The sequence below is a fragment of the Streptopelia decaocto genome (genome assembly GCF_964273445.1).
Source record: "Streptopelia decaocto genome assembly, chromosome: 2".
NCBI lineage: Eukaryota > Metazoa > Chordata > Aves > Columbiformes > Columbidae > Streptopelia > Streptopelia decaocto.
The window spans coordinates 115,081,028-115,103,511 of record NC_138655.1 but is presented as its reverse complement, the minus strand read 5'-3'; the positions used below and the strand labels follow the sequence as shown (position 1 = coordinate 115,103,511).

At 34.9% G+C, this 22,484-nt stretch overlaps 1 protein-coding gene across 3 annotated transcripts in view; it reads left to right on the top strand.

Annotated features, from left to right (window-relative positions):
* The window catches only part of BBS9 (Bardet-Biedl syndrome 9), a 338,602-nt gene that overhangs the window by 31,989 nt on the left and 284,129 nt on the right, over positions 1-22,484 (top strand). For all 3 annotated transcript variants that reach the window (XM_082045335.1, XM_082045334.1, XM_082045336.1), the window contains exons 7-10: positions 2,836-3,010; positions 5,542-5,626; positions 7,414-7,597; positions 8,601-8,730. In XM_082045335.1, coding sequence (XP_081901461.1) covers positions 2,836-3,010; positions 5,542-5,626; positions 7,414-7,597; positions 8,601-8,730 — 574 coding nt within the window. The remainder of the gene's footprint in view (positions 1-2,835; positions 3,011-5,541; positions 5,627-7,413; positions 7,598-8,600; positions 8,731-22,484) is intronic.

Here is a 22,484-nt window from a genome sequence, read left to right as displayed (position 1 = left end):
GTGTCAACTGTTAATGATGAAAAGCAGCACATTCAGAATTGTAGGAACCTTAATATTGAATAACTTTCAAATTCACGTATGCATCTTTATTTTTTAATCAAAACACATACTGTACTCATTTATAGGTCACTCTCATTAATTTTTGAATTGGATGTTAGTAAAGTCATTGCAGTGTTCTTGGCTAGTACTTCAGAGGCTCAGTATAAGCAGCAAACCAAATATTAATTCTGTCTATGATCAGTAGTTGCTGTGACCTCTTGAGTACCACATATTTCAGGAGCAGAATGTCAGCTACAAGTTATGAATAAATCAAACACTTCTGGAATTTGTCCTATGGAGAATATTTAAAGCGGTAAATGATTATTAAAGGCTTAATAAAGATGCTTTGTACAAATAATTTCAGGGGAAGTATACTAGTTATGCGCCTTAAGGATGTGTGTTTATATATGCATATCTAATATGTTTGTATACTGTAGAATATGTTTCTAATTTTATAAACAATAAACAGAAGCCCTACACCCCGCTTTATAATTTAAGAAGTCTGCATCAAAAATCCTAGGAAAATCATAGCTCTAAACCAATTGGTCTGTTTAAAAAATGCTTTTGGAGACCTATGTCAAACTCATAATTCTCTCAGAAATTATTGCATTTAGTCACAGGAAACATTTCTTGGTTGACTTTTGCTGTTAACAGAGTTAAAGAGTTTATGTTTCCTAGAAGGATATATGACTTTAATCTGCACATAGAAGAGGAAACATTTAAAATGTTTCAAGTTTCTAGTGTTGTGGTACAAACTTCAGAATGTTATAGATTAAACTTTTGAGACTTAAATCATCAAACTGAAGTTGCTAGTGACAAGCAGTCAGTGGTTTAATGAGCTGCTATAAAGATGATATATTTAAATTTTCTCACTTGCAGTAGTAGAAAAAATCCAAAGATATACTGGTTGGACTTCAGTATCAGGCAAAATCTCAGTCTGACTACTTTGGAACAGTGCTTTAATGATTTCCACATTGAGTTGCTTTTGTAAAACATATTAGTTTATTAGTACAGATTCTGACAATTTTCAGCTCAGGAAGATGAGTTTTCATTGTTTCTCAGGCAAGTTTCTTTTTGAAACCACCAAGGATTCTTCATTAATGGAGTACTTCTCTCAAGTTTAATAAAGAACAATGGATTTATCTAATGTTGAATAAAATTATTTTCTATATTTATTAATTTGTCAATTGGAAATGCTATTACTACCTTGTTAAAGCAAAATTTAAGTGTTTGTTATTGTCAGTTAATGTTATTCCTCAAAATGTATGCACTTCAGGAGTTCTCAAACAGACAAAACCACAAAACTCCACTAAATAGGAATGACCTTTAAGGTTCTCAGAAAAGGTCTATGTAGAACATATGGAAAGAAACAGGTGGTGTGATTATGTGCTTGAAATGCCATCAGTGTTCCTGAAATTACACTGTAGAAATTGTTTTGCAGTTCTATCTGTATAATCGTTGGTGTGAATGATTGAAATATTTTAACTGTTTCACTAGAGACTGAAAAATTCAACTTTGCACTTTCAAATGTCCTTCCTATCAAATGGTTGGTACTTGCGATGGGGTTTATAGAACATGCAGTGAATTATATGGAGAATCTGGAAAGAAGAATGGGAGAACTTGTTTATTTTTAAGTAAAGCTTCTATGAAGAATCACAGTGGACATGAACAATGTTTTGCACTGTACCTTACATGTGTTGCTATTTCAGATACTGAATATCTCTTTGACCTTCATTACCTTTTCTAAGTGTAAGAATGAAGTTTTAGTCTATTTTTGTTTTTCTTCATCCTCCTATGGTAGAAAAACGTTCTTAAAGGACTGAGGATGAAGCTTAGTGAACAGACAATGTGTTTGGGTCAACTATGTGTATAGAATAATTCCTGAGACACAATGGAGTATTGTACTGGAAGTGAATAGACATTTTGAATTACAAGTATTTCATGTTGTGTTTGAAAGATGGGGCTTATCTCGGAATGCAGGAGAGATACTTCTATCATCCTCTCTTTGAATGCATGCAAAATATTGTTTATTTGAATTGTTACCTTTGCATGTGAAATGCAAACTCTATAAGCAGCTTCTGATCTCAGAAGTCTTCCAAATGAGACTTGGATTTAGATTGGTGCACTTGAGGCAGGACGAGTCATGTATTGAGGCTCCTAAGTAATGGCAGCTTGAAGTAGTTTACTCCAAGCTGAATTTTTTAATTTGTTTTTTATTTAGTCTTCCTGGTAACGCCAAATGGGCCTGTTTTGTTTTTTCTTTCCTTGAAGGCAGAAAATGTGAATGCAAACATTACCATTGTATTATATTGTTTCCACAACAATGCATATTTGCAGGAGTTTCTGTTGTGTTGTTTAAGCAGACTTGAAAGAATATAATAGGTTATTTTAAATCACAGTTGTTATGACTGCTTGTAAGGTATAGAGGCATTTAAGAACCAGAATAATTTAGGATTTGGGGAGTATTGAAACATTTATTTAAACTGAATTTTAATAGTTATATTTTTAGGAATTCTGGTTTGAAATGAAATATCTAGCTATTTTTTTGCTTTTAATATATTCTGAATGTTGTTGCCCCAAAAAATCTAGTTTGTTCATTTTAGTAAGTGAGCTTTTATTGAGGTTGGAATATTCAGTGTTTTTCTCATAGTAAACAGCTATGTAAATTAAAATTAATCTTATTTTTGTTAGGATTACTTATGAGTACAATTTTAATTTACTAACAATTTTAGGAGTAAAACTAAATAAATAGCATTGCTTTGTTTCCTTTGTATTTCTTTCTTTTGCTTTCCTTAGGTCGAGATTTGATATGCATACAGTCCATGGATGGGATGCTCATGTTGTTTGAACAGGAAAGCTACGCTTTTGGCCGTTTTTTACCTGGTTTTCTTCTGCCGGGTCCCTTGACTTACAGCTCTCGGACAGATTCTTTCATTACAGTGTCTTCTTGTCAACAGGTTGAGAGTTACAAGTATGTGTTCATGTTCAGTAATTATAGCATATTTTGATACTATCATCTAGTATGTAAACAAATTAGAAGTAAGCATGTCTGATTTTTATTGCCTTTACTAATACTGCAGCCCAAAGCAGGTGACGGTTACAGGACAGAAGAAAAATAAAACATTGTATGTTGTTGAGTGATTACTGTCTCTGTACAGTCATAGAAGAAAGCATATTGTGTGACCTGAGGACTTTATGGTCCCATTTTATTTGTATAAATGTATTAAGTTTACTAGCTTATCAAGGCATATCATGTTGTCCTGCAAATGCCAGGTTTTTCCCTGCTTCAGTTCAGTCTAATCTGTGCTTTGTGTTGCCTGCACTTTGCTGCTTTAGCCAAATGTTCCTTCCAGTTGTTTCAACTGGATTTTAATTTTGATGCAAATAGTTACTAGTCTGATTAATCTGTTCAATTTTCAGAAGATATTTGAAACAGGGCTTTGGCTTTTGTGATCATAGGAGCCTCTCAGAGGAATGGGGGCTGGTGAGGAGAGATGGAATCCACCTGACAAAGTGGCAGAGGAGGCTTGTTAACCTCCTTGACTGCTAGGCTGAGGGACAGGTGCTAAATCCGTCATGTAAGTGATGGTATAGGGGATAAGGGTCAAGTGCACAAAGGGGGATGATGCTTTCATAACACCTTAAAAGTGGAATGAGTGGGGCTCTTCAAGAAGAAAAGACAGGTAAAGGGGGGATTTGTGTTCACCATGGAGGAGCACCTTGAGTACATGGGGCTCTCTTATGGAACCACCATGTTGAGAGTTTTTCAAGCATCCATCTGTTTAGAATCAGATGGATGCCTGAGGAAGCAGAAGTTGTGGTGGATATCTGCTCTGAAGCCTTTTTTTAAACAAGAAGTTTCCCAAATGCAGGCCCTTGTTCTCAGGGGTGACTAATGTCTGCTGGGAGGGCAACATAATGGACCTCAGCAAGATGGAAAGTTTCTGAGGTGCATTAGGGAAAACCTTTTGATACAGGTGCTAGACAGCCTGGCTATGGAAGATGTGTTGCTGAATCCACGACTCAGAAAGAAGAAATGTTTGGAGAGGCAATGGTCAGCATCTGCCATTGAGTGTTACAGACACTGGCTGCAGTGACCAAGAGGTGATACAGATTAAGATACTGAGAGAAGGAAGGAAGATAAGCAGTGGACTAAAGACAGTAGATTTCAAGAGAACAGACTTGGGCTTGTCCAAGGAACTGACAGGCAGGATCCTGTGAGAGACTGCCCTTCAGGGCAGAAGGGCCCAGGAGAGCTGGTGAATCTTCATGGATAACCAAGACTGATCATGGAATCATAGAATCATTTTGATTGGAAGACACCCTCAAGATCGCAGAGTCCAACCATTAACCTGACTCTAGCACTAAACCATGTCCCAAAGCACCTCATCTACATACTTTTAAACATTTCCAGGGATGGCGACTCAGCCGCTTCACTGAGCAGACCGTTCCAGTGCCTGACTCTTTCTGTGAATAAATTTTTCCCAATATCCAATCTAAACCTCCCCTGGTGCAACTTGAGGCCATTTGCTCTTGTCCTATTGCTTACTACTTGGGAGAAGAGACCAACACCCTCCATGCTACAACCTCCTTTCAGGTAGCTGTAGACACCAATATCGTCTCCCCTCAGCCTCCTTTTCTCCAGGCTAAACAGCCCCAGTTCCCTCAGCCGCTCCTCATCAGACTTGTGCTCCAGACCCCTCACCAGCTTCATTGCTTCCTTTGAGCTCTCTCCATCAGCTCAATGAATTTCTTGTAGTGAGGGGCCCAAAACTGAACACAGGATTCGAGTTGTGGCCTCACCAGTGCCGAGTACAGGGAAACGATTGCTTCCCTAGTCCTGCTGGCCACATCTCTTGTTCTAATGTCTTGATTGCCAATTTTTCCTGGTTGGTTAGCAGTTACAAAATAATAGTAACAGATGTACAAAGAAACCCAGAAACCTCCCATCTTTTTCTTGTTTTCCAAATAAATTTGAAGCAGATGTGCCACCTGCTGGTGCCAGTTTACTGTTATCTCTTGGTTTGGGACCACTTAATCTACTTAATGGATATGCTTGAGAGTATAACTATTAGATATAGCAGATTGTATTTCAGGGTAGTTTAGGAGGTTTTCTTAAAGTTTAATAAGAACAGAAATGTTTGTTTTATTATAATCCTAATTTCACCATTTGAAAATATATTGGTTTCTTGCTTCTATCTTCTTTGGGGTCTAGATTTCTATCCTCTAATATATTTAGCTGTTGAATTTATTTTAACATCTGAATAGAAATGTTTATTTTAATTTCCATCTTTACACTTAGTTGTTATCCTACAGTGATATTTATTATTTCAGCTTTGCTGGTGATAGTTGTCTTACAGTAGGCTTTCTAACAATCCTTTTAGACTGTTCTTTTACTCTGTATGTATACTCATAATATGATAATTATATTTCATTTTTTACTTAATGTAAGGATATTAACTACTATATTACTTTTTTACTTTTTAAAACCTCCTATAACAGGTACCAAGTGTTGGCATTTGCGACAGATGCTGATGAAAGACAAGAAACAGAACAGCAAAAACTTAGTTCTGGAAAAAGACTTGCGGTAAAACCTGTTTATTTTACATAACCTGTATGGTGCACTACATACATGTTAAGAAGACCAATGCTAAGTAACGAATGGAAACTTTGTCTGCTGACAAAGGACCTGATCCAATTGCCATTAAAGGCAATGGAAAGACTCCAGTAGTTTTCTATTAAGTTTTCCTTGGGCTTCAGTTGTTTATGGTTGGACCTTCAAACTCACTGTTGTTCTAAGGGAGTGGGGGGGAAGAGAATCATATACTGGAAATACCTATTTCTAAGGCAGTCTTGTAATAAAATCTAAACTGTGGTAAAACAGATTCACAGGTACACCTGAAATATTGCTCATGTTTTTAATTTCAGTCCATTTGTGACTTTGTGTTGGACTTACAAAATTAACCTCATGCTACCTGGGGAATCCTTTCTGTTTTGAGAAAACTCAGCAGTGAAAAATATTTCCATAACTAGGCAGTATCCTCGACTCTTTTTGTCAAAATCCTGTGGATTCAGTCGTCTTCAGGAGGTCCCTGTGACTAAGCTGTTTAATATTTGAGCTGCCTCCTATTCAGAAGAAGAGATTTTCATTCTCTGTGGTCCTGTAGTAGAATTGCTTGTCTGCTAAATATACTATGTAAAATGCTAGATTCAGCATATTTCATATATAATAGTAAAATATAGGGAGAACATTTTCCTTGCAGCGGCTAATCATAGAATTTTTTCAAACTGTCAGTCAGAATCCCACATTTTGAATTAGGAGTAGACATAGTTTTTAAATAAGAAATTTGGAAGCTTCATCAGATATGCTGCAAATTACATACATTTTAAAAAATCTAAACTGAGAAGCATATGTGGAGATGAATGTAATAAGCCTGGCTTTTTTTTTCCCTTTGGCTTTTAAGATGCCACTTACAGCATCATATGTCAGATACACCAGTATGTTTACTAACACATTCTATGTTTCTTTAAGCAAAATGATTGATGCTGTTTATATAAGAAGTGCTGACAGTTGAACTTGCAATTTTCTGACAGTTGGTGTTTTTGACTTTAGAAATTCTGAATTTCTGTTTAACCAGCTTGGCAGTAGTCAAAAGCAATTTTTGCCTATGTGAATTAGTTGAAATTTTTCAGAGGAGCTGAAATAACAAACCAATGAAAAGTATCAATAAGCAGTAGTATTGTTTAAAGATGTAAGGATATAGGCATGGCGGGATTTCTAGGTAGTTGCTTATTATATCAATGTATGTAGGTGGAAAAGTAGACAAGCTGTCATATACACAAACATTCTTCTGATTGAAGGCTGTACATTAGTGACTGAAAACGTGAGTATTGGCTTACACACCTAAAATGTTGTCTATTTTTCCATTTGCACATATTGGTAGAATAAGTTATCACCTTTTGCTCTCTAACCTTGCCCTTAATATCTGAGGACATGTAAAGAGGCAGATTTAAATGATTCTGATACTCTGTTCTTAGATTTAATGGTTAAAGTATAAAGTGTTTTCATTTTGAATGGGATGTGTATTTTAAAATTTAAATATACTTAAGTGAACTGTGTAGCCATCAATTCACAACTATTTCAAGAAGTGGAGGATGTTTTTGCTAATTTAGTCACAATAAGGAAAGTTATCAACTGCCTTCAACATAAGAGGATAACTAATGTTTTCTCATTCAAAAAAAGACCTTGATTTTGCTTTTCTATCTATGTTAACAATATTCATGTAATTTGATGAGTTCTAAGCCTTCTCTATAAGTTTTGTCTCCAATATGCAGCTGTCAACTGGTCTCTGGAGCATATTTTTTCTTTTGAAGGTGGATTGGGTTTTAAACATCGGAGAACAAGCACTGGATATATGTGTTGTCTCCTTTAATCAAGCAGTTTCTTCTGTTTTTGTGCTTGGTGAGAGAAACTTCTTTTGCCTGAAGGATAATGGGCAAATTCGATTCATGAAAAAGCTTGATTACAGTCCAAGTTGCTTCATTCCTTATTGTTCAGGTTTGTAAAAGGAAAATTCAACTTAATTTTAGCTTGGTTACTTTTACAGCTAAGAGTTTTTATTTTCACTGAATAAATATTTTTTTTTTTCTGAATAAGCTGTTGATTTGTAGAAAATCTGTGGAATTGGAGCTCTCTTTTTGGTTGAAGCAGATTTATTTTCAAATGTTACTTAGTGTGAAGTGTCATAATTTTTAGAATCTAAATAGATATTTTCTCATCACCAAATTGAGGTAATTATCTAGTGTTTGAGTAAGTTTGCCCAGACTACCCAAGCAACGGACATGGAAGAAAGAGAGATTTTGAAAGAGTAAACTAGTGCTTGAGAACCTTCTGTCATTTACTGACAGTTAAAAAAAAAAACAAATGAAGTTTACTGTTAGGAGATGAAACAACCAGCTTTGTTGGAAGCCACTATAGAACTACAGATTCTTAATACCTTTTCTATATTAATGTTTCAAAAACTATCTGATAAATTTTTGGTTCTTTGTCTTATTTTAGACTTAAAATATCATTTTAGTCTTTGATCTTAACAATCTTCACATTTTATACTTTCTGATTTATTTATGCTATAAATAAAATCCATACATGCATACACCTTTAATCAGTATTCACAGGTCAATGAATTAATGAAGACTAAGCATGAGCAGCTGATATTTAACCTCTGTGTATTTTGTCGTACCTATCCTGGCATACTAATATGGCAATTATGAGCCTTAGTCGTGTTTTAAATTGCCAGACAAGGCTGGCTAGAAGTGTAGAAATTTGTGGCATGTGTTATGTAGTATGCAATTGAAATTGTTATCCATAATTAATCATGTATATCCTTGGTTATTGTCAATGTAACTTTCAGAAATGTTAATACTTTAATTATACTAAATTAATTTATAACAATTAATGACTTGAAAGGAAAATAAAAAATATTGTAATGATATAAGCCTCAAAGAAAACTACTGGCTTTTGAAAATCTTTTGTGCTAAAACTTGTTTTATATCTTTAACAGTGAAAGAAGGAACAATAAACACTCTAGTTGGAAACCATAATAAAATTTTGAATGTTTATCAAGATGTTACACTGAAATGGGCCACTCAACTTCCTCACATTCCTGTATCAGTGAAAGTAGCAAATTTACAGTAAGTAACTTATTAAAGTTTACTTTTTTTTCAGATTCATTTCCAGTTGTGAAATTTGCTTGTAGTTCTTAACAAACAGTTCTGAGGCATGTAATAAATAGGGTAACTTGTAAAAGGAAAGTTCAAAGTGTTTTTTCTTTATTTTGTAAAATATTAATTTCATTAATGGGCATACCATTGATTCTAGAAGAATATTAGAGTTGCTGTACTGTGGTTTAGATTTCTTGAGTGAAGGTAGAGCCTGTGGTCTTGTACCTTCAGTGGAGTAGTTTTTTCTTTAAAAGAATGGAAAGAGAAGCTTTGCAATCTGGTAAGATCCTTCCTTGAGACAGGCAGATAGGGAATCTCACTGAAAATCTGTTCTTCATTAAGCATTTAAGAGCATATGAATTCCAGAGATAATTTGTTGGAACAGATTATTCAACTCCAATGTTAAACTGTGGAAATTAAAGAACCATTTGAATTGCTCAGGATTGCACTGCAACAGACCAAAACCCTTTGTAAGATGCACATGAGACAGGTCAGGAAAAACCTGGTTGGGTGGGGAATGGAGTGTAGAGAAATGGTATATTAATAACTTCTGCTGAGTCTGTCACCGAAATAAGAAAACTACAGAAAAGTTCAGCAAGTGTTTTTCCAATCCAGTTTATGCCTGTACTTGTGCCACCAGAGCTGTGGTAGGTGCTGGCTGCCCAGTGCCTGTGACCATACTGGATGCAGTAGGAGTGTCCTTTTCAGGTAAATTCCTTCTGATCCCTGGCAGGCATGTGGCTTTTGTGCTAACATACACTGGTTTGTTGAATACTTGGTCATGTTGTGTGTTTGATCTCGTAATAGATGAAAATGCAACATGTAACTAGCTTTACTGACTTGTGCAGAGTAATTTGAGAGATGTTTGTGTTTTGTTTGGTGCTAATGGTTACCTAATGATTTTTTAATAATTTAAATTTGTTTTACTCTCTGGAGAGAGTTCTGCTGGCTTTTATCCAACAGGTCTTACAAGTAAAATATAACAAATAGTCTCAGTGGGCCAGTTAGTATAAACCAAAAGTTAATTATGCAGGATATGACAATACAGGTTTTGAAGTTTGGACAAAATATTTGTGTCAGAAAAAAATTGGAAAAGGCATTGATTTTTACAACAGCAGATTGTACTAACATTTGTATATACCTTTTTTTTAAAAAACATATTATTAAACCATTTGTTTCAATAATGCCTCGAAGAAGTTTATGCAGATTCTGCCTGTTCGCTGTGAACTTTAACACTCAATAGTTTGATCTTAGTGAGAATTTTGGGAGCCTAACGTGTCCCAGATAATTTTGCTAGTTAAATTCAGAATTCCCACAGACCTGCTAATGCTAGGGTTTGGTTTGGGATTTTGTTCTGTAGAGCATGGAGAGACAGCAATCTAGTTACACAAACCTCTTTATACAGGTACTAATAAATGAAAGAACATCTGTGTGTCTAGACCCAATGGCCTGAGAGATAGGGAGAAGTGTAGGGCTTATGTCTTTCAGAGCTGTGCTTCTGTCTTTCCATTTAAAAATACGCCATATGCTTGTACTTCTTTTTGACATTAAAGATGAGCTAAATTGCAAAAACTGTTGTAAAGCTTATAGCGGTAGTCATTTGGCTTAAACAAAATATATGTTTGTTCTTTAAAAAAATGATTTGAAACAGGGTTCTTTGTGAGTCAATGCGATAATGATATTCTAATACTCCATTCAAGAGTGGCCTCAGTCTCAGTTGGGGCGTCTGGGCACTACTGTAACATAAATAATATTAAGTACTTTAATAAGCATAGAGTTGTTAATCTTACACTGCCAAGAGACTGAAGTGTCTTAAATGCGATGTATGTCAATTAATTACTTTCACATCCTTTCCACTTTTATTCCAATAATACTTACAAATTAAATGGACCATTCTGGAAGTATTTGTCTCTACAGATAATATACATTCATCTGTATTTTCTTGTTGGCATAATGTCTGTTATTTCTAATGCAAGGCTCTGGCTTGCTGGATAAGAAAAGCATTATTACAAGCTATTCTGTGTAAATCCCTTGGGGCAGGAGTAGTGATTTCCTCGTAAAGGCAGTTGTATACTTTATCCTATAATCTTGCTAGTCTACTTCTAAGATTGACTGCTCAAGTGCTTTGGAGAATTCCAGCTAAGTAACTTGTGTTTCTAGTGTGTGCACCTCCTTATTCTTTATGAATTGATTTTTTCCTTTTACAATAATGTGAAATACAGTATTCCCCTGTTGCAATACCAGTATGTAAATAATGATAACAACACACTACAACATTTGGAATTGAATTCTAGCATAAACTGCTTTATTTCCATCACATTCTCAGAAACACACAAGAAAAAATAGAATCGAAGATAAGTTGTTACTTATAACATGTTACTGATGTCTCTGCACTCTACAAGTGATATATTTTTAAGCTGTTGAACTACGCTTTTTTTGCCTTCTATTAAAACCTGGGTGTTCTCTGTCAGGAAGTTGAAAATTCCCTATAAAAGCTTGTGATCAGAAGCTTAAACTACAGGCAAAAATTTGAGAGCTTATCTTATTTTTGGTTTTACCTGGAGATCTCTATAACTAAGGTCAGGGAACTGGAAGTTCAGTTCTAATCATTGTTATAGAAGTTTGTCCTTTATTTTGTTAGCAGTTTAAATTCTGGTTCTGTTAATGTGTAGTAGTTACTAGCTGTTTATGACATTGTTTTAATGTCAAGAGGACTCCTACATGCTTAACACTGCATGGACTGCTTCAGAAGTATAACCACTTACATTACCAATTTGGATTAAACTGCTTAAGATTTTGTTTCAGCTCAAATTCACCTTCCCATGGATAAGCCTGCTTGGACAGTTATTATACATTTTTGCATACCCTGTGTTGTCATCCTTAAAGTTATGGCTGTGCAAAAGCATTTTCACTGAAGCTGAAACTCTTGAAGAAAATGGTTTAGATATTCTGCCTGAGTTGATTTTAAAACCCCAAACTAAGCAAAAAAAACCCCAAACCCACTCCATCTAGAGTGGTTTGAAGAGAAACTGTCCATATGCTGCAGTTAGAACAGCCAAAATCTGAAAAGTTACAGAAAGGAATTAAAAGACTTCCTATTCCCCTCAAATTTTCAGTGTTGAAATGGTAATTTTGAGCACCAGTGTTTGCTTGGTATTCACCATAAATATTTAAATATCTTCTTAGCATTGACTTTCTTCTTAGCATTGACTTCAAAGTCCATTGTCTTTATTGCCCTTCAGTTTTCATTTTTCTTTTTCACCAGAGACCTCTTCTCCAAGACTTTCCATGTACTTCCACATCTCCTTTGTGAAGGAAATTAATGAACTGTATCTCTTACCTTCATGGATTATCAGTTCTATTAATTTGTCACTTTTTGATGCTTCTTGAGATGTGTTAGGTTTCTCTTTCTCTGTTGCGCCCCACCCTCCCCCATTTCCCCTCCTCCCTATTCTCCCTTCCCTAGTTCAGGTGTGGGAAGCAAGCCCATAGGAGCATAGAATTCTCGTTTGATAGAGCACCTCATATAAAAGTCATCTTTTTCCTGTTGGCAGGGATTTGAGCCTGTAAGGGCAAATGACCAAAAAGTTGGGTTATGTTTGTCTGAATCATCTGAAATAGCTTATTCAGAAAGTAGCAGAAAGTAACTTTTTAAGTGCCTGTCACAAGTTGTATTTGTTTTTCTGTGCCTGATTATCCCATCTCCATGTGTTTGACCATAAAAGGTCATTGGAGTAGATTAAAATACTTAGACAACTACTTTTCTATTTATTTGACACTAACTCACTTGTCAAAGCTGTTCCTAAGAGTACGGTGTTTTAATTGCTGATTGATTGCATTAAGTATTACTCTGACCTGGCTGGCCTGAAACTAGAACATTATGTTAACGTGCATTCAGTCCAAAGCAAAATAGCTTGTGTTCGTAGCCTCAGGGATGTTTCCGTCACAAACACCCAAAATGCTGCTGTGGGTTGAGTTAAAACCATATAGAGCATTCAGTTTAGATGTTGTCTCAGGAAGGAGATTTCTGTTTTGATCACTTTCAAGTCACAAATCTCTTTTTGCAAGAGGAAAGCATAAAGCCTTTCAGTCAGGGACTTTGTTTCTTCTGAACATTTTTAAAGTTCACTAGTCTTAATTTTACTGCTTGATTTTGTTTCTATGCAGCCTTTAAGTTATATCTGATAAGCCTGTGGATGCTAAAAGGTAGCCTGCCATTTTTTTTCATTTAAATTGAAATAGACTGCAAACTTCTTCAGATACCTGTTTTTTTTGAGTCAATATGTCATGTTGCCCATTTTGGTTCTTTGTGCTTTTGCCTATCCATCAAAAAATGAAGGCTGATCATATCTATATGGCAAAAAAATGCTGATTTCATGTGGAATTTATCAGCAAGCACATTTCTAACAGCAAACCAGCCTTCTCTGAGGCTGGGAAAGATAATTCTTCCTTCTCTACTTAATGTATTGGGGACTTATTCATTTAGGCACCAGTTTATTAGCAAACTTCATGTTTAAATGAAGGATATTTTCACCTTCAGCCACATTGGAATTTGATTAGAAATACTCAAAAGAAAAAAAATTATCCTCACCTGTAGTGCTTGTTTATAGGTAATTAGATGCTTTGCATATGTGGTGTCTCTTGCTTATTAGGAGCTACATCTAGGAATTAGAATATGGGAACCTTATTTTGTGAGTATTTATGTGAACTACTATATCTGTGAGCAGGAGGACTGTTCTTCATGGAAGAAAGATTTTTGAAGCAAATAACCCACAAAATGATGTGAGATGATGTGTATGCTCTGTAAAATGTGAAGTTTCTTTTATTACAGGGGATTGACAGGTATGGACAAGTTGGTGAAAGTTACTGGAATATTTGCTTTGACTTTCATTTATTTGTCAGATAAATATCATTTTACTTGGTAATGGAACAGCATGTTTTCTGAAGAGGAAATATAAAGCAGTCTGGAAAGATTTTTTGTCCAGAAGTAATTTGTCACCTTTAAAGAGTAAGAATTTCTGAGCTTCTTAAAATATTAAATTTCCAGCACCCAACCTTTTAGCTTGAATAGGTTTTCATTATTTGAGATTTTTTTTTTTTTTTTTTTTTTTTTTTTTTTAATAAACAGAAGTAACTGTTGAAAAGCCAGGAAATAAAAGTAGACTTTATATGTTCAAAATGGCAAGCAGGCACACTTAGTAAGCTTTATCCGCACTTCAACTCCTCATGAACTTTAAGTCTGCCTAGGTTTAAACTGAGGAATGCTCCCATAAAAATATCCCAGGGTTCCATGTCTTCACCACTGATTCTGTTTTGCTCAGTTTTCAATCACAAAGTTATTTTTTCTGTTTAATTCCTAGCACTACAGCTGACTGTGTTATTTGAAAATTACTTAAATAATGTTTTTAATTGCTTCTCCGAGTATGATCATTGCAGACTATAGGGGTCACGCCTGAACTCGTAACATCAGTGTTGTGAATCACCAGCCCATTAAGACTGTATCACATAGTAATGTATTTATCAGCCGTCTATTAAAGCCACATTCCCATAGGCTATTTGTGTTCATATTTTGTCTTATGCTGTTATGTATTTGATTATGTATTCTACTGAATCAAACACTTAAAGTAATAAATTCAAAGTTGTGTTGTGTAGGCTAAGATGCAGGAAATACTGCAGCTTACTGAATCACTTCAAATGATTGAATTGAGATGCTATAGTAGCGTCCAATTTTCTTACTGCTTGTAAGACAAAGTAATATGGTAGCTCTAAAGTTTCTAGTGTTCTTGTATGAGTCCTTCTTCCCCTTGCAGAAATAATAAAGGAGCAGAGGCTGACTAATGAAGGTACTGAAAATGAATTTTCTATGTAATCATACTGATTAGTGTTTGAATATTTGTATTGTCCTATGTGATGTTGATAGCCATGGCTACTGATCTTTCCTGTCTCTTGGAAAATCTCCACTTGTGTTATAGTTACACAGGTGCATTATAAGAAAGTATTTTACAATATTTTTAAATACTTACAAGTTAGTTTTGGAGACAATGACTTCTAATTTACTGAAACAATAGTCTCTTGCTATGTGCTGAGTTAGCATTTTACTCCTAGGTGCCTCTTTCCTTTTTTCTTCCATCTTTTCTAATAAAAGGATGTGTAACATGCATAACAGGTGAGTACTGTAAAAAGATCTGTACAGTGTTGCTTAATTATCTAGTAATTTCCAGCCTGTTTGCATGTACATACTCATTTCTTGGTTACCTGTCTCTGACTTTTCTGTTTTGCCATATACTACTACAGGCACGTGGCATTCATTCTTTCTAACCAGAGATAACCACATAAGCATACTTACAGATCAAAGTGAGAAGGTTTTTTGCCTTGATAGTCTGATGTGTCACCTTTGAAGTGTCAGTGTTGTTGTTGTTGCTCTTGGCTATTTGATGACCATACCAGCAACAATGAACGCCTGCAAAAAAATTCCTGATGCTTTAGCCCTAGGTTCAAAAGAGTATGTGGAGAAGGGTTGGGTAGTTTTCATGGCTTTGTATCTTACTGTGTATTCCAATACTCTGTTCCCATCCAGTGTCTCCCATTAGTCTGCAGCTTGACTGCAAGGCTGAGGAGTATTGCTTGGGTGACTTTGGTTGACACGGATTGTCTGTATGCCACCTCCAGTGCATGTTAAGCATAAGCCAGGTCATACGTGCTGCTACACTTCAGGATTGCTAATCAGTTTGCATTTGGAAGGGGAACACAATGCTGAAAGAGACATGTATTGCATTTATTGCATTTAAAACCAATCCTGTCTTTACACCAACACCAAACAATTAAGAATTTTACAGTTATTGGAGCATACATCCATGGGGACAATAACTTTTCTCGCCTTCTAGAAAAAAAACTTAATACAATACTAGTTTTGGATTTTTTTTAGTTGTTAGCATTTCATAATATTAGAATGACTAATAAGAAATGTGTGGTTTTTTATACTTACTTGTATAATGACGTAAAAAGACCCTGGAGACTGTTGTTCACTGGCTTCGCAGAACCAAGACTTATCTTCTATGCGTGAGAAATAGCTTGAGCCAGACATAGTTAACATGCTTGTAACTTTGTGGCACTTTGTCTGAATAAGTTTATATATAACTCTCTGATTCAGCAACCTGTCTCTATAAAGAAGAGAACGTAAGCTAGTGCTTAAATTCTTTGTTTTGACAAAGGATTAATTCCCAGATTTGAACTTGTGTGTAGCACCACAGACTGGTCAGTTTAATTTAAATGGGGAACATGAATCAAAAGATTGGAGTTCAGAATTCTGGTGTATATCCATTGGCTGAAAATGTGCTTTGTGAAGTTTTACCTTCCAATATTTTTTGAAGAAAATGAAAATCTGCGATCACTTTGCAAGTGACAAAATATTGCTCTGGTCCAAAAATGGACTTGAAACGAAAACTTGTGTTCTGGCACAGAATCATAATAGATTGGGTGGTTCATGAACGTACTTTGTGTAGCTGGGCTCCCCAAACAGTAGAAGGGCAACAGGAACTGAATTTAACTGGAAGAAATATGAAGAAATGTTGTAGTTGAATTAAGTATATAAGGTGTAAAAGTGCACTCACATATGGGTAATAGTGGGTGGAGTCAAAATAAAACCCCTCTCATTGACTTTTTTAGTTATCCAGATGCTTGAAAATACTTTGTTCTTCATTCCAGCCCATCTGTTATTCCTTATTATAACTGACATCACCACAGCTACCGCAACTGTTAAAGAATCACCATATAAAAATGGCAAAACTTACATATAAAACCGGCAAAACTTAGCACTTATTACACAGTTTTATGGAAAGAAAACTGCAGGAATCAAACTTTATAGTTTATTGAAACATTTTTCCTTTTTCTGTATCATAGTACTGTAATAGAAGCAATGCCAGTTATGACGCACAGTATAAACTGCTCAGTTATATACATGCACATATATAATTTTTTATTTGAGTGTTCTGTGAGAATGTTGCCTAATCTGAGAAGTTAAATGCAGAGAATACTGTTTTAAGAAAAAAAAGATAATTTTGTTTTTCATCACTAAATTGCCACTGGATTGTTAAGAGATGACAGTACAAAATATTACTCTTTTAAAGGTCTTTTGAAGAGATAATTTAAGTGTCTGTAAGCCTACCCACAAAATATGAACATTTAGGATTCTGATCCTTCAAAAGACGCAGATGTGCCAAATACTTTGTCCAGCTTATACTGTGATTCATGACGGGGCTTTCTAACAAGTTGTTTCAAATGGTATTTACTGTATAATATTAAGTACATGTCCATATTATGAGTTCTCCTAATTTTATTGCATGCCACTTACTTGCTTTTTCAAAAAGCCTTCTTTTTACAGTCATACGGTTTTGTAAGGGTTTCAACTTACTTTAAAATAACATTTAAAATATTCCTGCCCTCATGGTTCTAGAGAAAGCGTTAAAAGAGAAAATTCTAACTGCTCAAGAACAAGAAGGCAAGTAACTCCTCCTCTAGTATTTAAAATAAAATACATGCTTTTAAACAAATACCATGGGTTTTTTTCTGTTAACCCACAATTTATCTGTGGCTGTTCATGTTGTACCAGAGTAGAATATAACTGTATCAGGTTCTGGACTAAGTCTTGAAGTTGGGTATTGAGCAGTAGGCTGGAGTTTATGGCTGTGACACTAGTCTGGATGTTTGAAAAACAGTTATTTTGAGCAATCTAAAGCTGTTGATTTTGAATGTCTTGATTATTATGCTATTAACATGAATGACATTTTTTTTCTTACAAGGATTATCAGGTGGGACATTTATGTTAAGCTTGGTAGACGAGAGCCTGCTAGCAGTGCAAGGCACCAGAAATGCTTTTAAAGGGCAGCTTTGCTCTTCAGACAGGGTGAAAGGCCAATGATAAGTATTGTTAAAAGTAATAGTGTATGCACTTTTTCCTGCTTGAAATGCTGGTGAATTTTGGAGCTTTTAGGCATATCACTGTCAAACTGTGCGGAGAAAGAGATTGAGATTAACTTGAGTGTTTTTCAAGTTACGTAATAGTCAATCCTTTCAGAATAAACCTGTGGTAAAGACACATCATGGTTATTCCTGTTAGCTGTTTTGTAGTCTGTGGGCAGTCTTAATTTTCCTTGTGTACTGTCTAATATTATAATAGCTTATATGAAGCCAACAGTTAAGAATAAGCTTTATCTAAACCTTACTAGAGTGTAGATGTTATCAGTATAGCACCTTACATCCCTTTATTGTTGGAAGCAGATGCTGGGGGCCTCTCTAGCTTGCCTGGAGTGAAATGGAGTCTAACTCTCTTCTCTTGATGTGGGAGAAGAGAAGGTTCAGATGAAGGATAAACTTTGAAGGCCCTCCAGATCCTCTGTTCATGACGCCATAGCAGCTATTATACCTTTTGTTACATACAGCCTTTGAGGCTTTGGAAGCTGCGATATAACTGTGTGCCAGTGAGGGAGTATGACCTTGAACCAGGTTTTTGAGTTGAGGCAAAGGAGGTGCAAATGAAGAAATATGTACTTGTTGCTGTAGCTCTAAGAGAGAGTGAAGCATGGAGATAATTTAGGTGTGTCACAGTTGGTTTTAATTTCTTTCCTGTTACTAACGCTGGTGCTATCATAAATAAAATCACAATGTAATTTCTCTTGTTTCTTATTATGTGGAGCTCTGAACTAGAGGCTGCACTATCATTTAAAGTAAACAGGTTTTCTTATCAGTTCTCACATTCATTTTCAATTCAGATAATGCCACTAATTGTCTTAGATATTGAACTGTGATAATAATGAATGTTATGTGGAAGTTATGACTTTTCCTTGAATATAGACTACTTCAGAGCTCTTCACATTTTTTGCTTAAAGCAAGATAATATATTTCTGGAGGCCTGTGTCATCCCTCTAAATATTCTGGTTTTATTCTACTTTGTAATAAATGCTAATTTTCATTTAAATCCACATTTTGTATAGCTTGCTATTTTTAATAAAACCTTTACTGCTTTTGAAATGGTTTTGATTTTATATTTAAAACAACAAGAAACTAAGTTGGTTAATATTTCAGATGAAAAATAATTTTGTATGTAATTGTAGCATGAACTTAAATCGCGTGTCTAGCCTGTCTATACCAGTGTGTTTCCTTCCTGAAGGAACCAGAAGATGGTGCCGTGCATGAATGTCTGTCCCTCTATGTGCGTTGTTAAGTTTTAACCTGTTTAATATTCCCTTAGGCTGTCAAGCTGTCATACTAACCCTGCTAAAAACCAAAACAAAACCACAAAAAACCCTCACCAACACCCCCAAAAAACCTCAAACATATTACAAAAACCCAACCAACCAACCAACCAACCAAAAAACCCACCATTCTGCTTGATTTAATGTGACCTGTTAGCTTTGGGGGCACTCCTAAAGCTCCTCACAAGCCTTGTGGTGCTCCCTGCAGGTGGCAGTAGTGATCTGGCAGAAAAGACCCCTGACCCAAACTTTCATGAGTACTATTTGATTTTAACTTGGCAGTAAAACCAGATGATTTCCATTGCCTTTTTTTTTTTTTTTTTTTTTTTTTTTTCCCATATTGTTGTTTGGTGGAAGATGCTCCTTCTGATGTGGTCACTGGATGGCATTTGGCCTTTTAGGCAGAGTCTCTTTCAAAGAGAAGACTACTCAAGCTAAAGACTTGTCTAAAGGTGTTATGCAGTAAGGCACTAGTTTGCTGTTGTGCTGTGACGTGTCACCAAGGTGCTAGTGAAAATGTCTTCAGTTTTAAGTAGAGAGTGGAAGTACTGTATAAGACCTGGAAGCTAGAGAACCCTTCAGGCATTCAAAATGGTAACACTTTGGCCAAATTCAGGTTCTGACTCTCAGTGGATTTCAGTGCTTATAAGAGGGGATAGGTGTTGGCCTGTTGTTCTAGTTATAACTTTCTTTTCTTTTCTTTTCTTTTCTTTTCTTTTCTTTTCTTTTCTTTTCTTTTCTTTTCTTTTCTTTTCTTTTCTTTTCTTTTCTTTTCTTTTCTTTTCTTTTCTTTTCTTTTCTTTTCTTTTTTCCTTTTCCTTTTCCTTTTCCTTTTCCTTTTCCTTTTCCTTTTCCTTTTCCTTTTCCTTTTCCTTTTCCTTTTCCTTTTCCTTTTCCTTTTCCTTTTCCTTTTCCTTTTCCTTTTCCTTTTCCTTTTCCTTTTCCTTTTCCTTTTCCTTTTCCTTTTCCTTTTCTTTCCATTTTTTTAACTGCTTTTTCATAGATTATCAAGATGAAGTCATGTTTCATTTCCCTTTTCCTCTTACATGTATTTAATAATTTTTTTTAAACTAGATTTGTGTCTGGTATTCATTAAGATCAACAATATTAAACTATCACACAAATAGAAAGATGAAGAATGCTTTTCTGTAAAGCAACAGCACAAATTATATACCACTTAATGATATTCAATATAATTACATATTGTTGTAAAAGTATAGTTGAACACTATATTTATATTATGTTTGCATGCCCTCTGCAGAGGGTGCAAAGTGTGTTAAACACCTAAGATAAATAGCCTTAAAAGAATTCTAGTTTCTGAGAGCAAACAGATTGTCTGTTTTCATGTGTAATAGCAGAACGAGGAAGTCTTACACATGCATATATTACTTTTGATGTAAGTTTGAGTAAAGGTTTTTATTATGAGGAAGAGATTTTCAAAGGAACATGAGGGTGCTCCACATACCCAAAGCCACTTAAAAATTGGTGGTAGCTGACACTGAGTTTCACCAGGTATACTTTAAATATTCAGCTGAAGGTCTGATTTTGAAGTGTGTGTTTAATCAGAGTAAGATGGGCTTTTGACTTTCAATCCCATTAGTTCATGTTAGAAATGCTTATAGTTTATTACTCATAGTCTGATCTTCCTTTAGCATTTCATCAAATGCTTCACACAGTAACAGCTAAAATGACATTGAAATGGTAGTGAAACTTAGAACAATTTTAGTTTTCAAAGGTAGTAAACTAAAAGTGCTATTGTAGTTATGCTCTTGCACGTAATTATTTTAGGGGATGATAAAATGAGGAGAGAAATTGATCCAAAATACTTGAGCACAGTTCAGGAATTAATTTCCTAGTTTATTAGTTTATAAATAATACATTTTCAGTAGTATTGCAGAGCATCTTGTTTTCTAAAATGATTGGTATAAGTAATGTCCATTAAAACTATTTTTGCAATTGAGGTAGAAGTTTTATGTGCTATTATAAATATAAATAATTAAGGCTGTAAATGGTGTCAATAACCAGACCTTGTCCTGAGAGTTGTCCAAGGCTTAGCTTGTGTCATTCAAATGGAACTCAAAATTACAGATTCGACTTCTAAGTCAACTGTTTGAGTGATCAGTTTGGTATTAAATAACTAGAAACATGCAAAGCATTTTAATTTCTTCAAGAATTATGTTGTGAGCAATTTGTTTAGTAAGAGAAGACCCACAAAAACATATGCTGTTATTATTACCCAGAATCCAATAAAAGATAGTTTTTCAAATTATTACCATGTGTGTGTGGGAGTTGCTTTGTACTGTAAAGTTATTTTAGATACCAGAATAATTTGTTTCATACTTTGAGTTCCTCACTGTTGAAATGTCCCCTTAGATTTGCTATTACTTTGACTATTGTGTGATATATAGTAAAAAGAAAAAATAGTTTACAATAAAAGAAATTTAACAAGTAATTGAAATTCCAGATTGTGTGCAAAATGTGCCAAATGAAGTAACGATATTTGCAGGGATATTGTATGAGTGCAGTAGCTGTGGGGAAACTACTATAAAACTGTTAAATATGCTCCCCCTCCCCCTGTTATAAAAGCTTGAGAAAATATGGCAGTCCTGACTGGCTGACAAACATTCCAACAGAGAAATTAATGTATTAAAAATCATATGTTATAACTGGTTACCCATATTTTCCTTACTGTTTCTATTGATGTACAAATTTATGGACAGCTTTAACAAGGAAAGATTACTGAAAAAAGCTTTTTTATCTTTGTATATTTTTCATATTGAACAATCTTCTGAGGGCCCAGTAGAACAGTAACTGAAGTAAAGGAAAAGTGTCATTTGTAATGCTGCTTTCTTAAACCAGTGTTTTTATCTCTGAGCTAGTGCAGGCTTAAAGAATGTCATGGCTAACAGGAAAGTTGATTTTATTTTAAGATGAAGTTTTTGAATGTGCATTCTGTAATGCTGACATAAACTCAGAAGTTAAGAAAAGCACAATTTAGAAAGGAAAATAATCTCACTGATTTTAGTTGATTTCATTTGATAGATTCATTACCTGCAGATGATTGTCAACTTAAAGGTGTATAGGAAGGACTGGATTTACAAACCACTTTTGATGATATACTACTAAAGTATAATACATTCAAAGATTTATTGCTAACAGTGTAGCTATATTTCTTCATGCCCTTTTCATTTACATTCAGATGTCTTCATGGATCTTCCCTTCTTAGCTTAAGAGACTCGTAGCCTCAGGAAAGAAATTTTAAGATGATCCAAAGCATTACTGGAGAATTTTAGAAATTGTTTTGTTTTCAGCTATCAGTTTTCTTTATCCAGTTGTGGAGCAAGTTCATGATGCAGTTTGTCTTGTCCCTTTTTTTTTGGCAACTTCATTATTTGCTGTAACTAAATAGCAAAGCGTGGGGCAGTGTATTGGGTAGCATGGTAGCATCTCCTTCAACAATACCCTTTTTTAAAG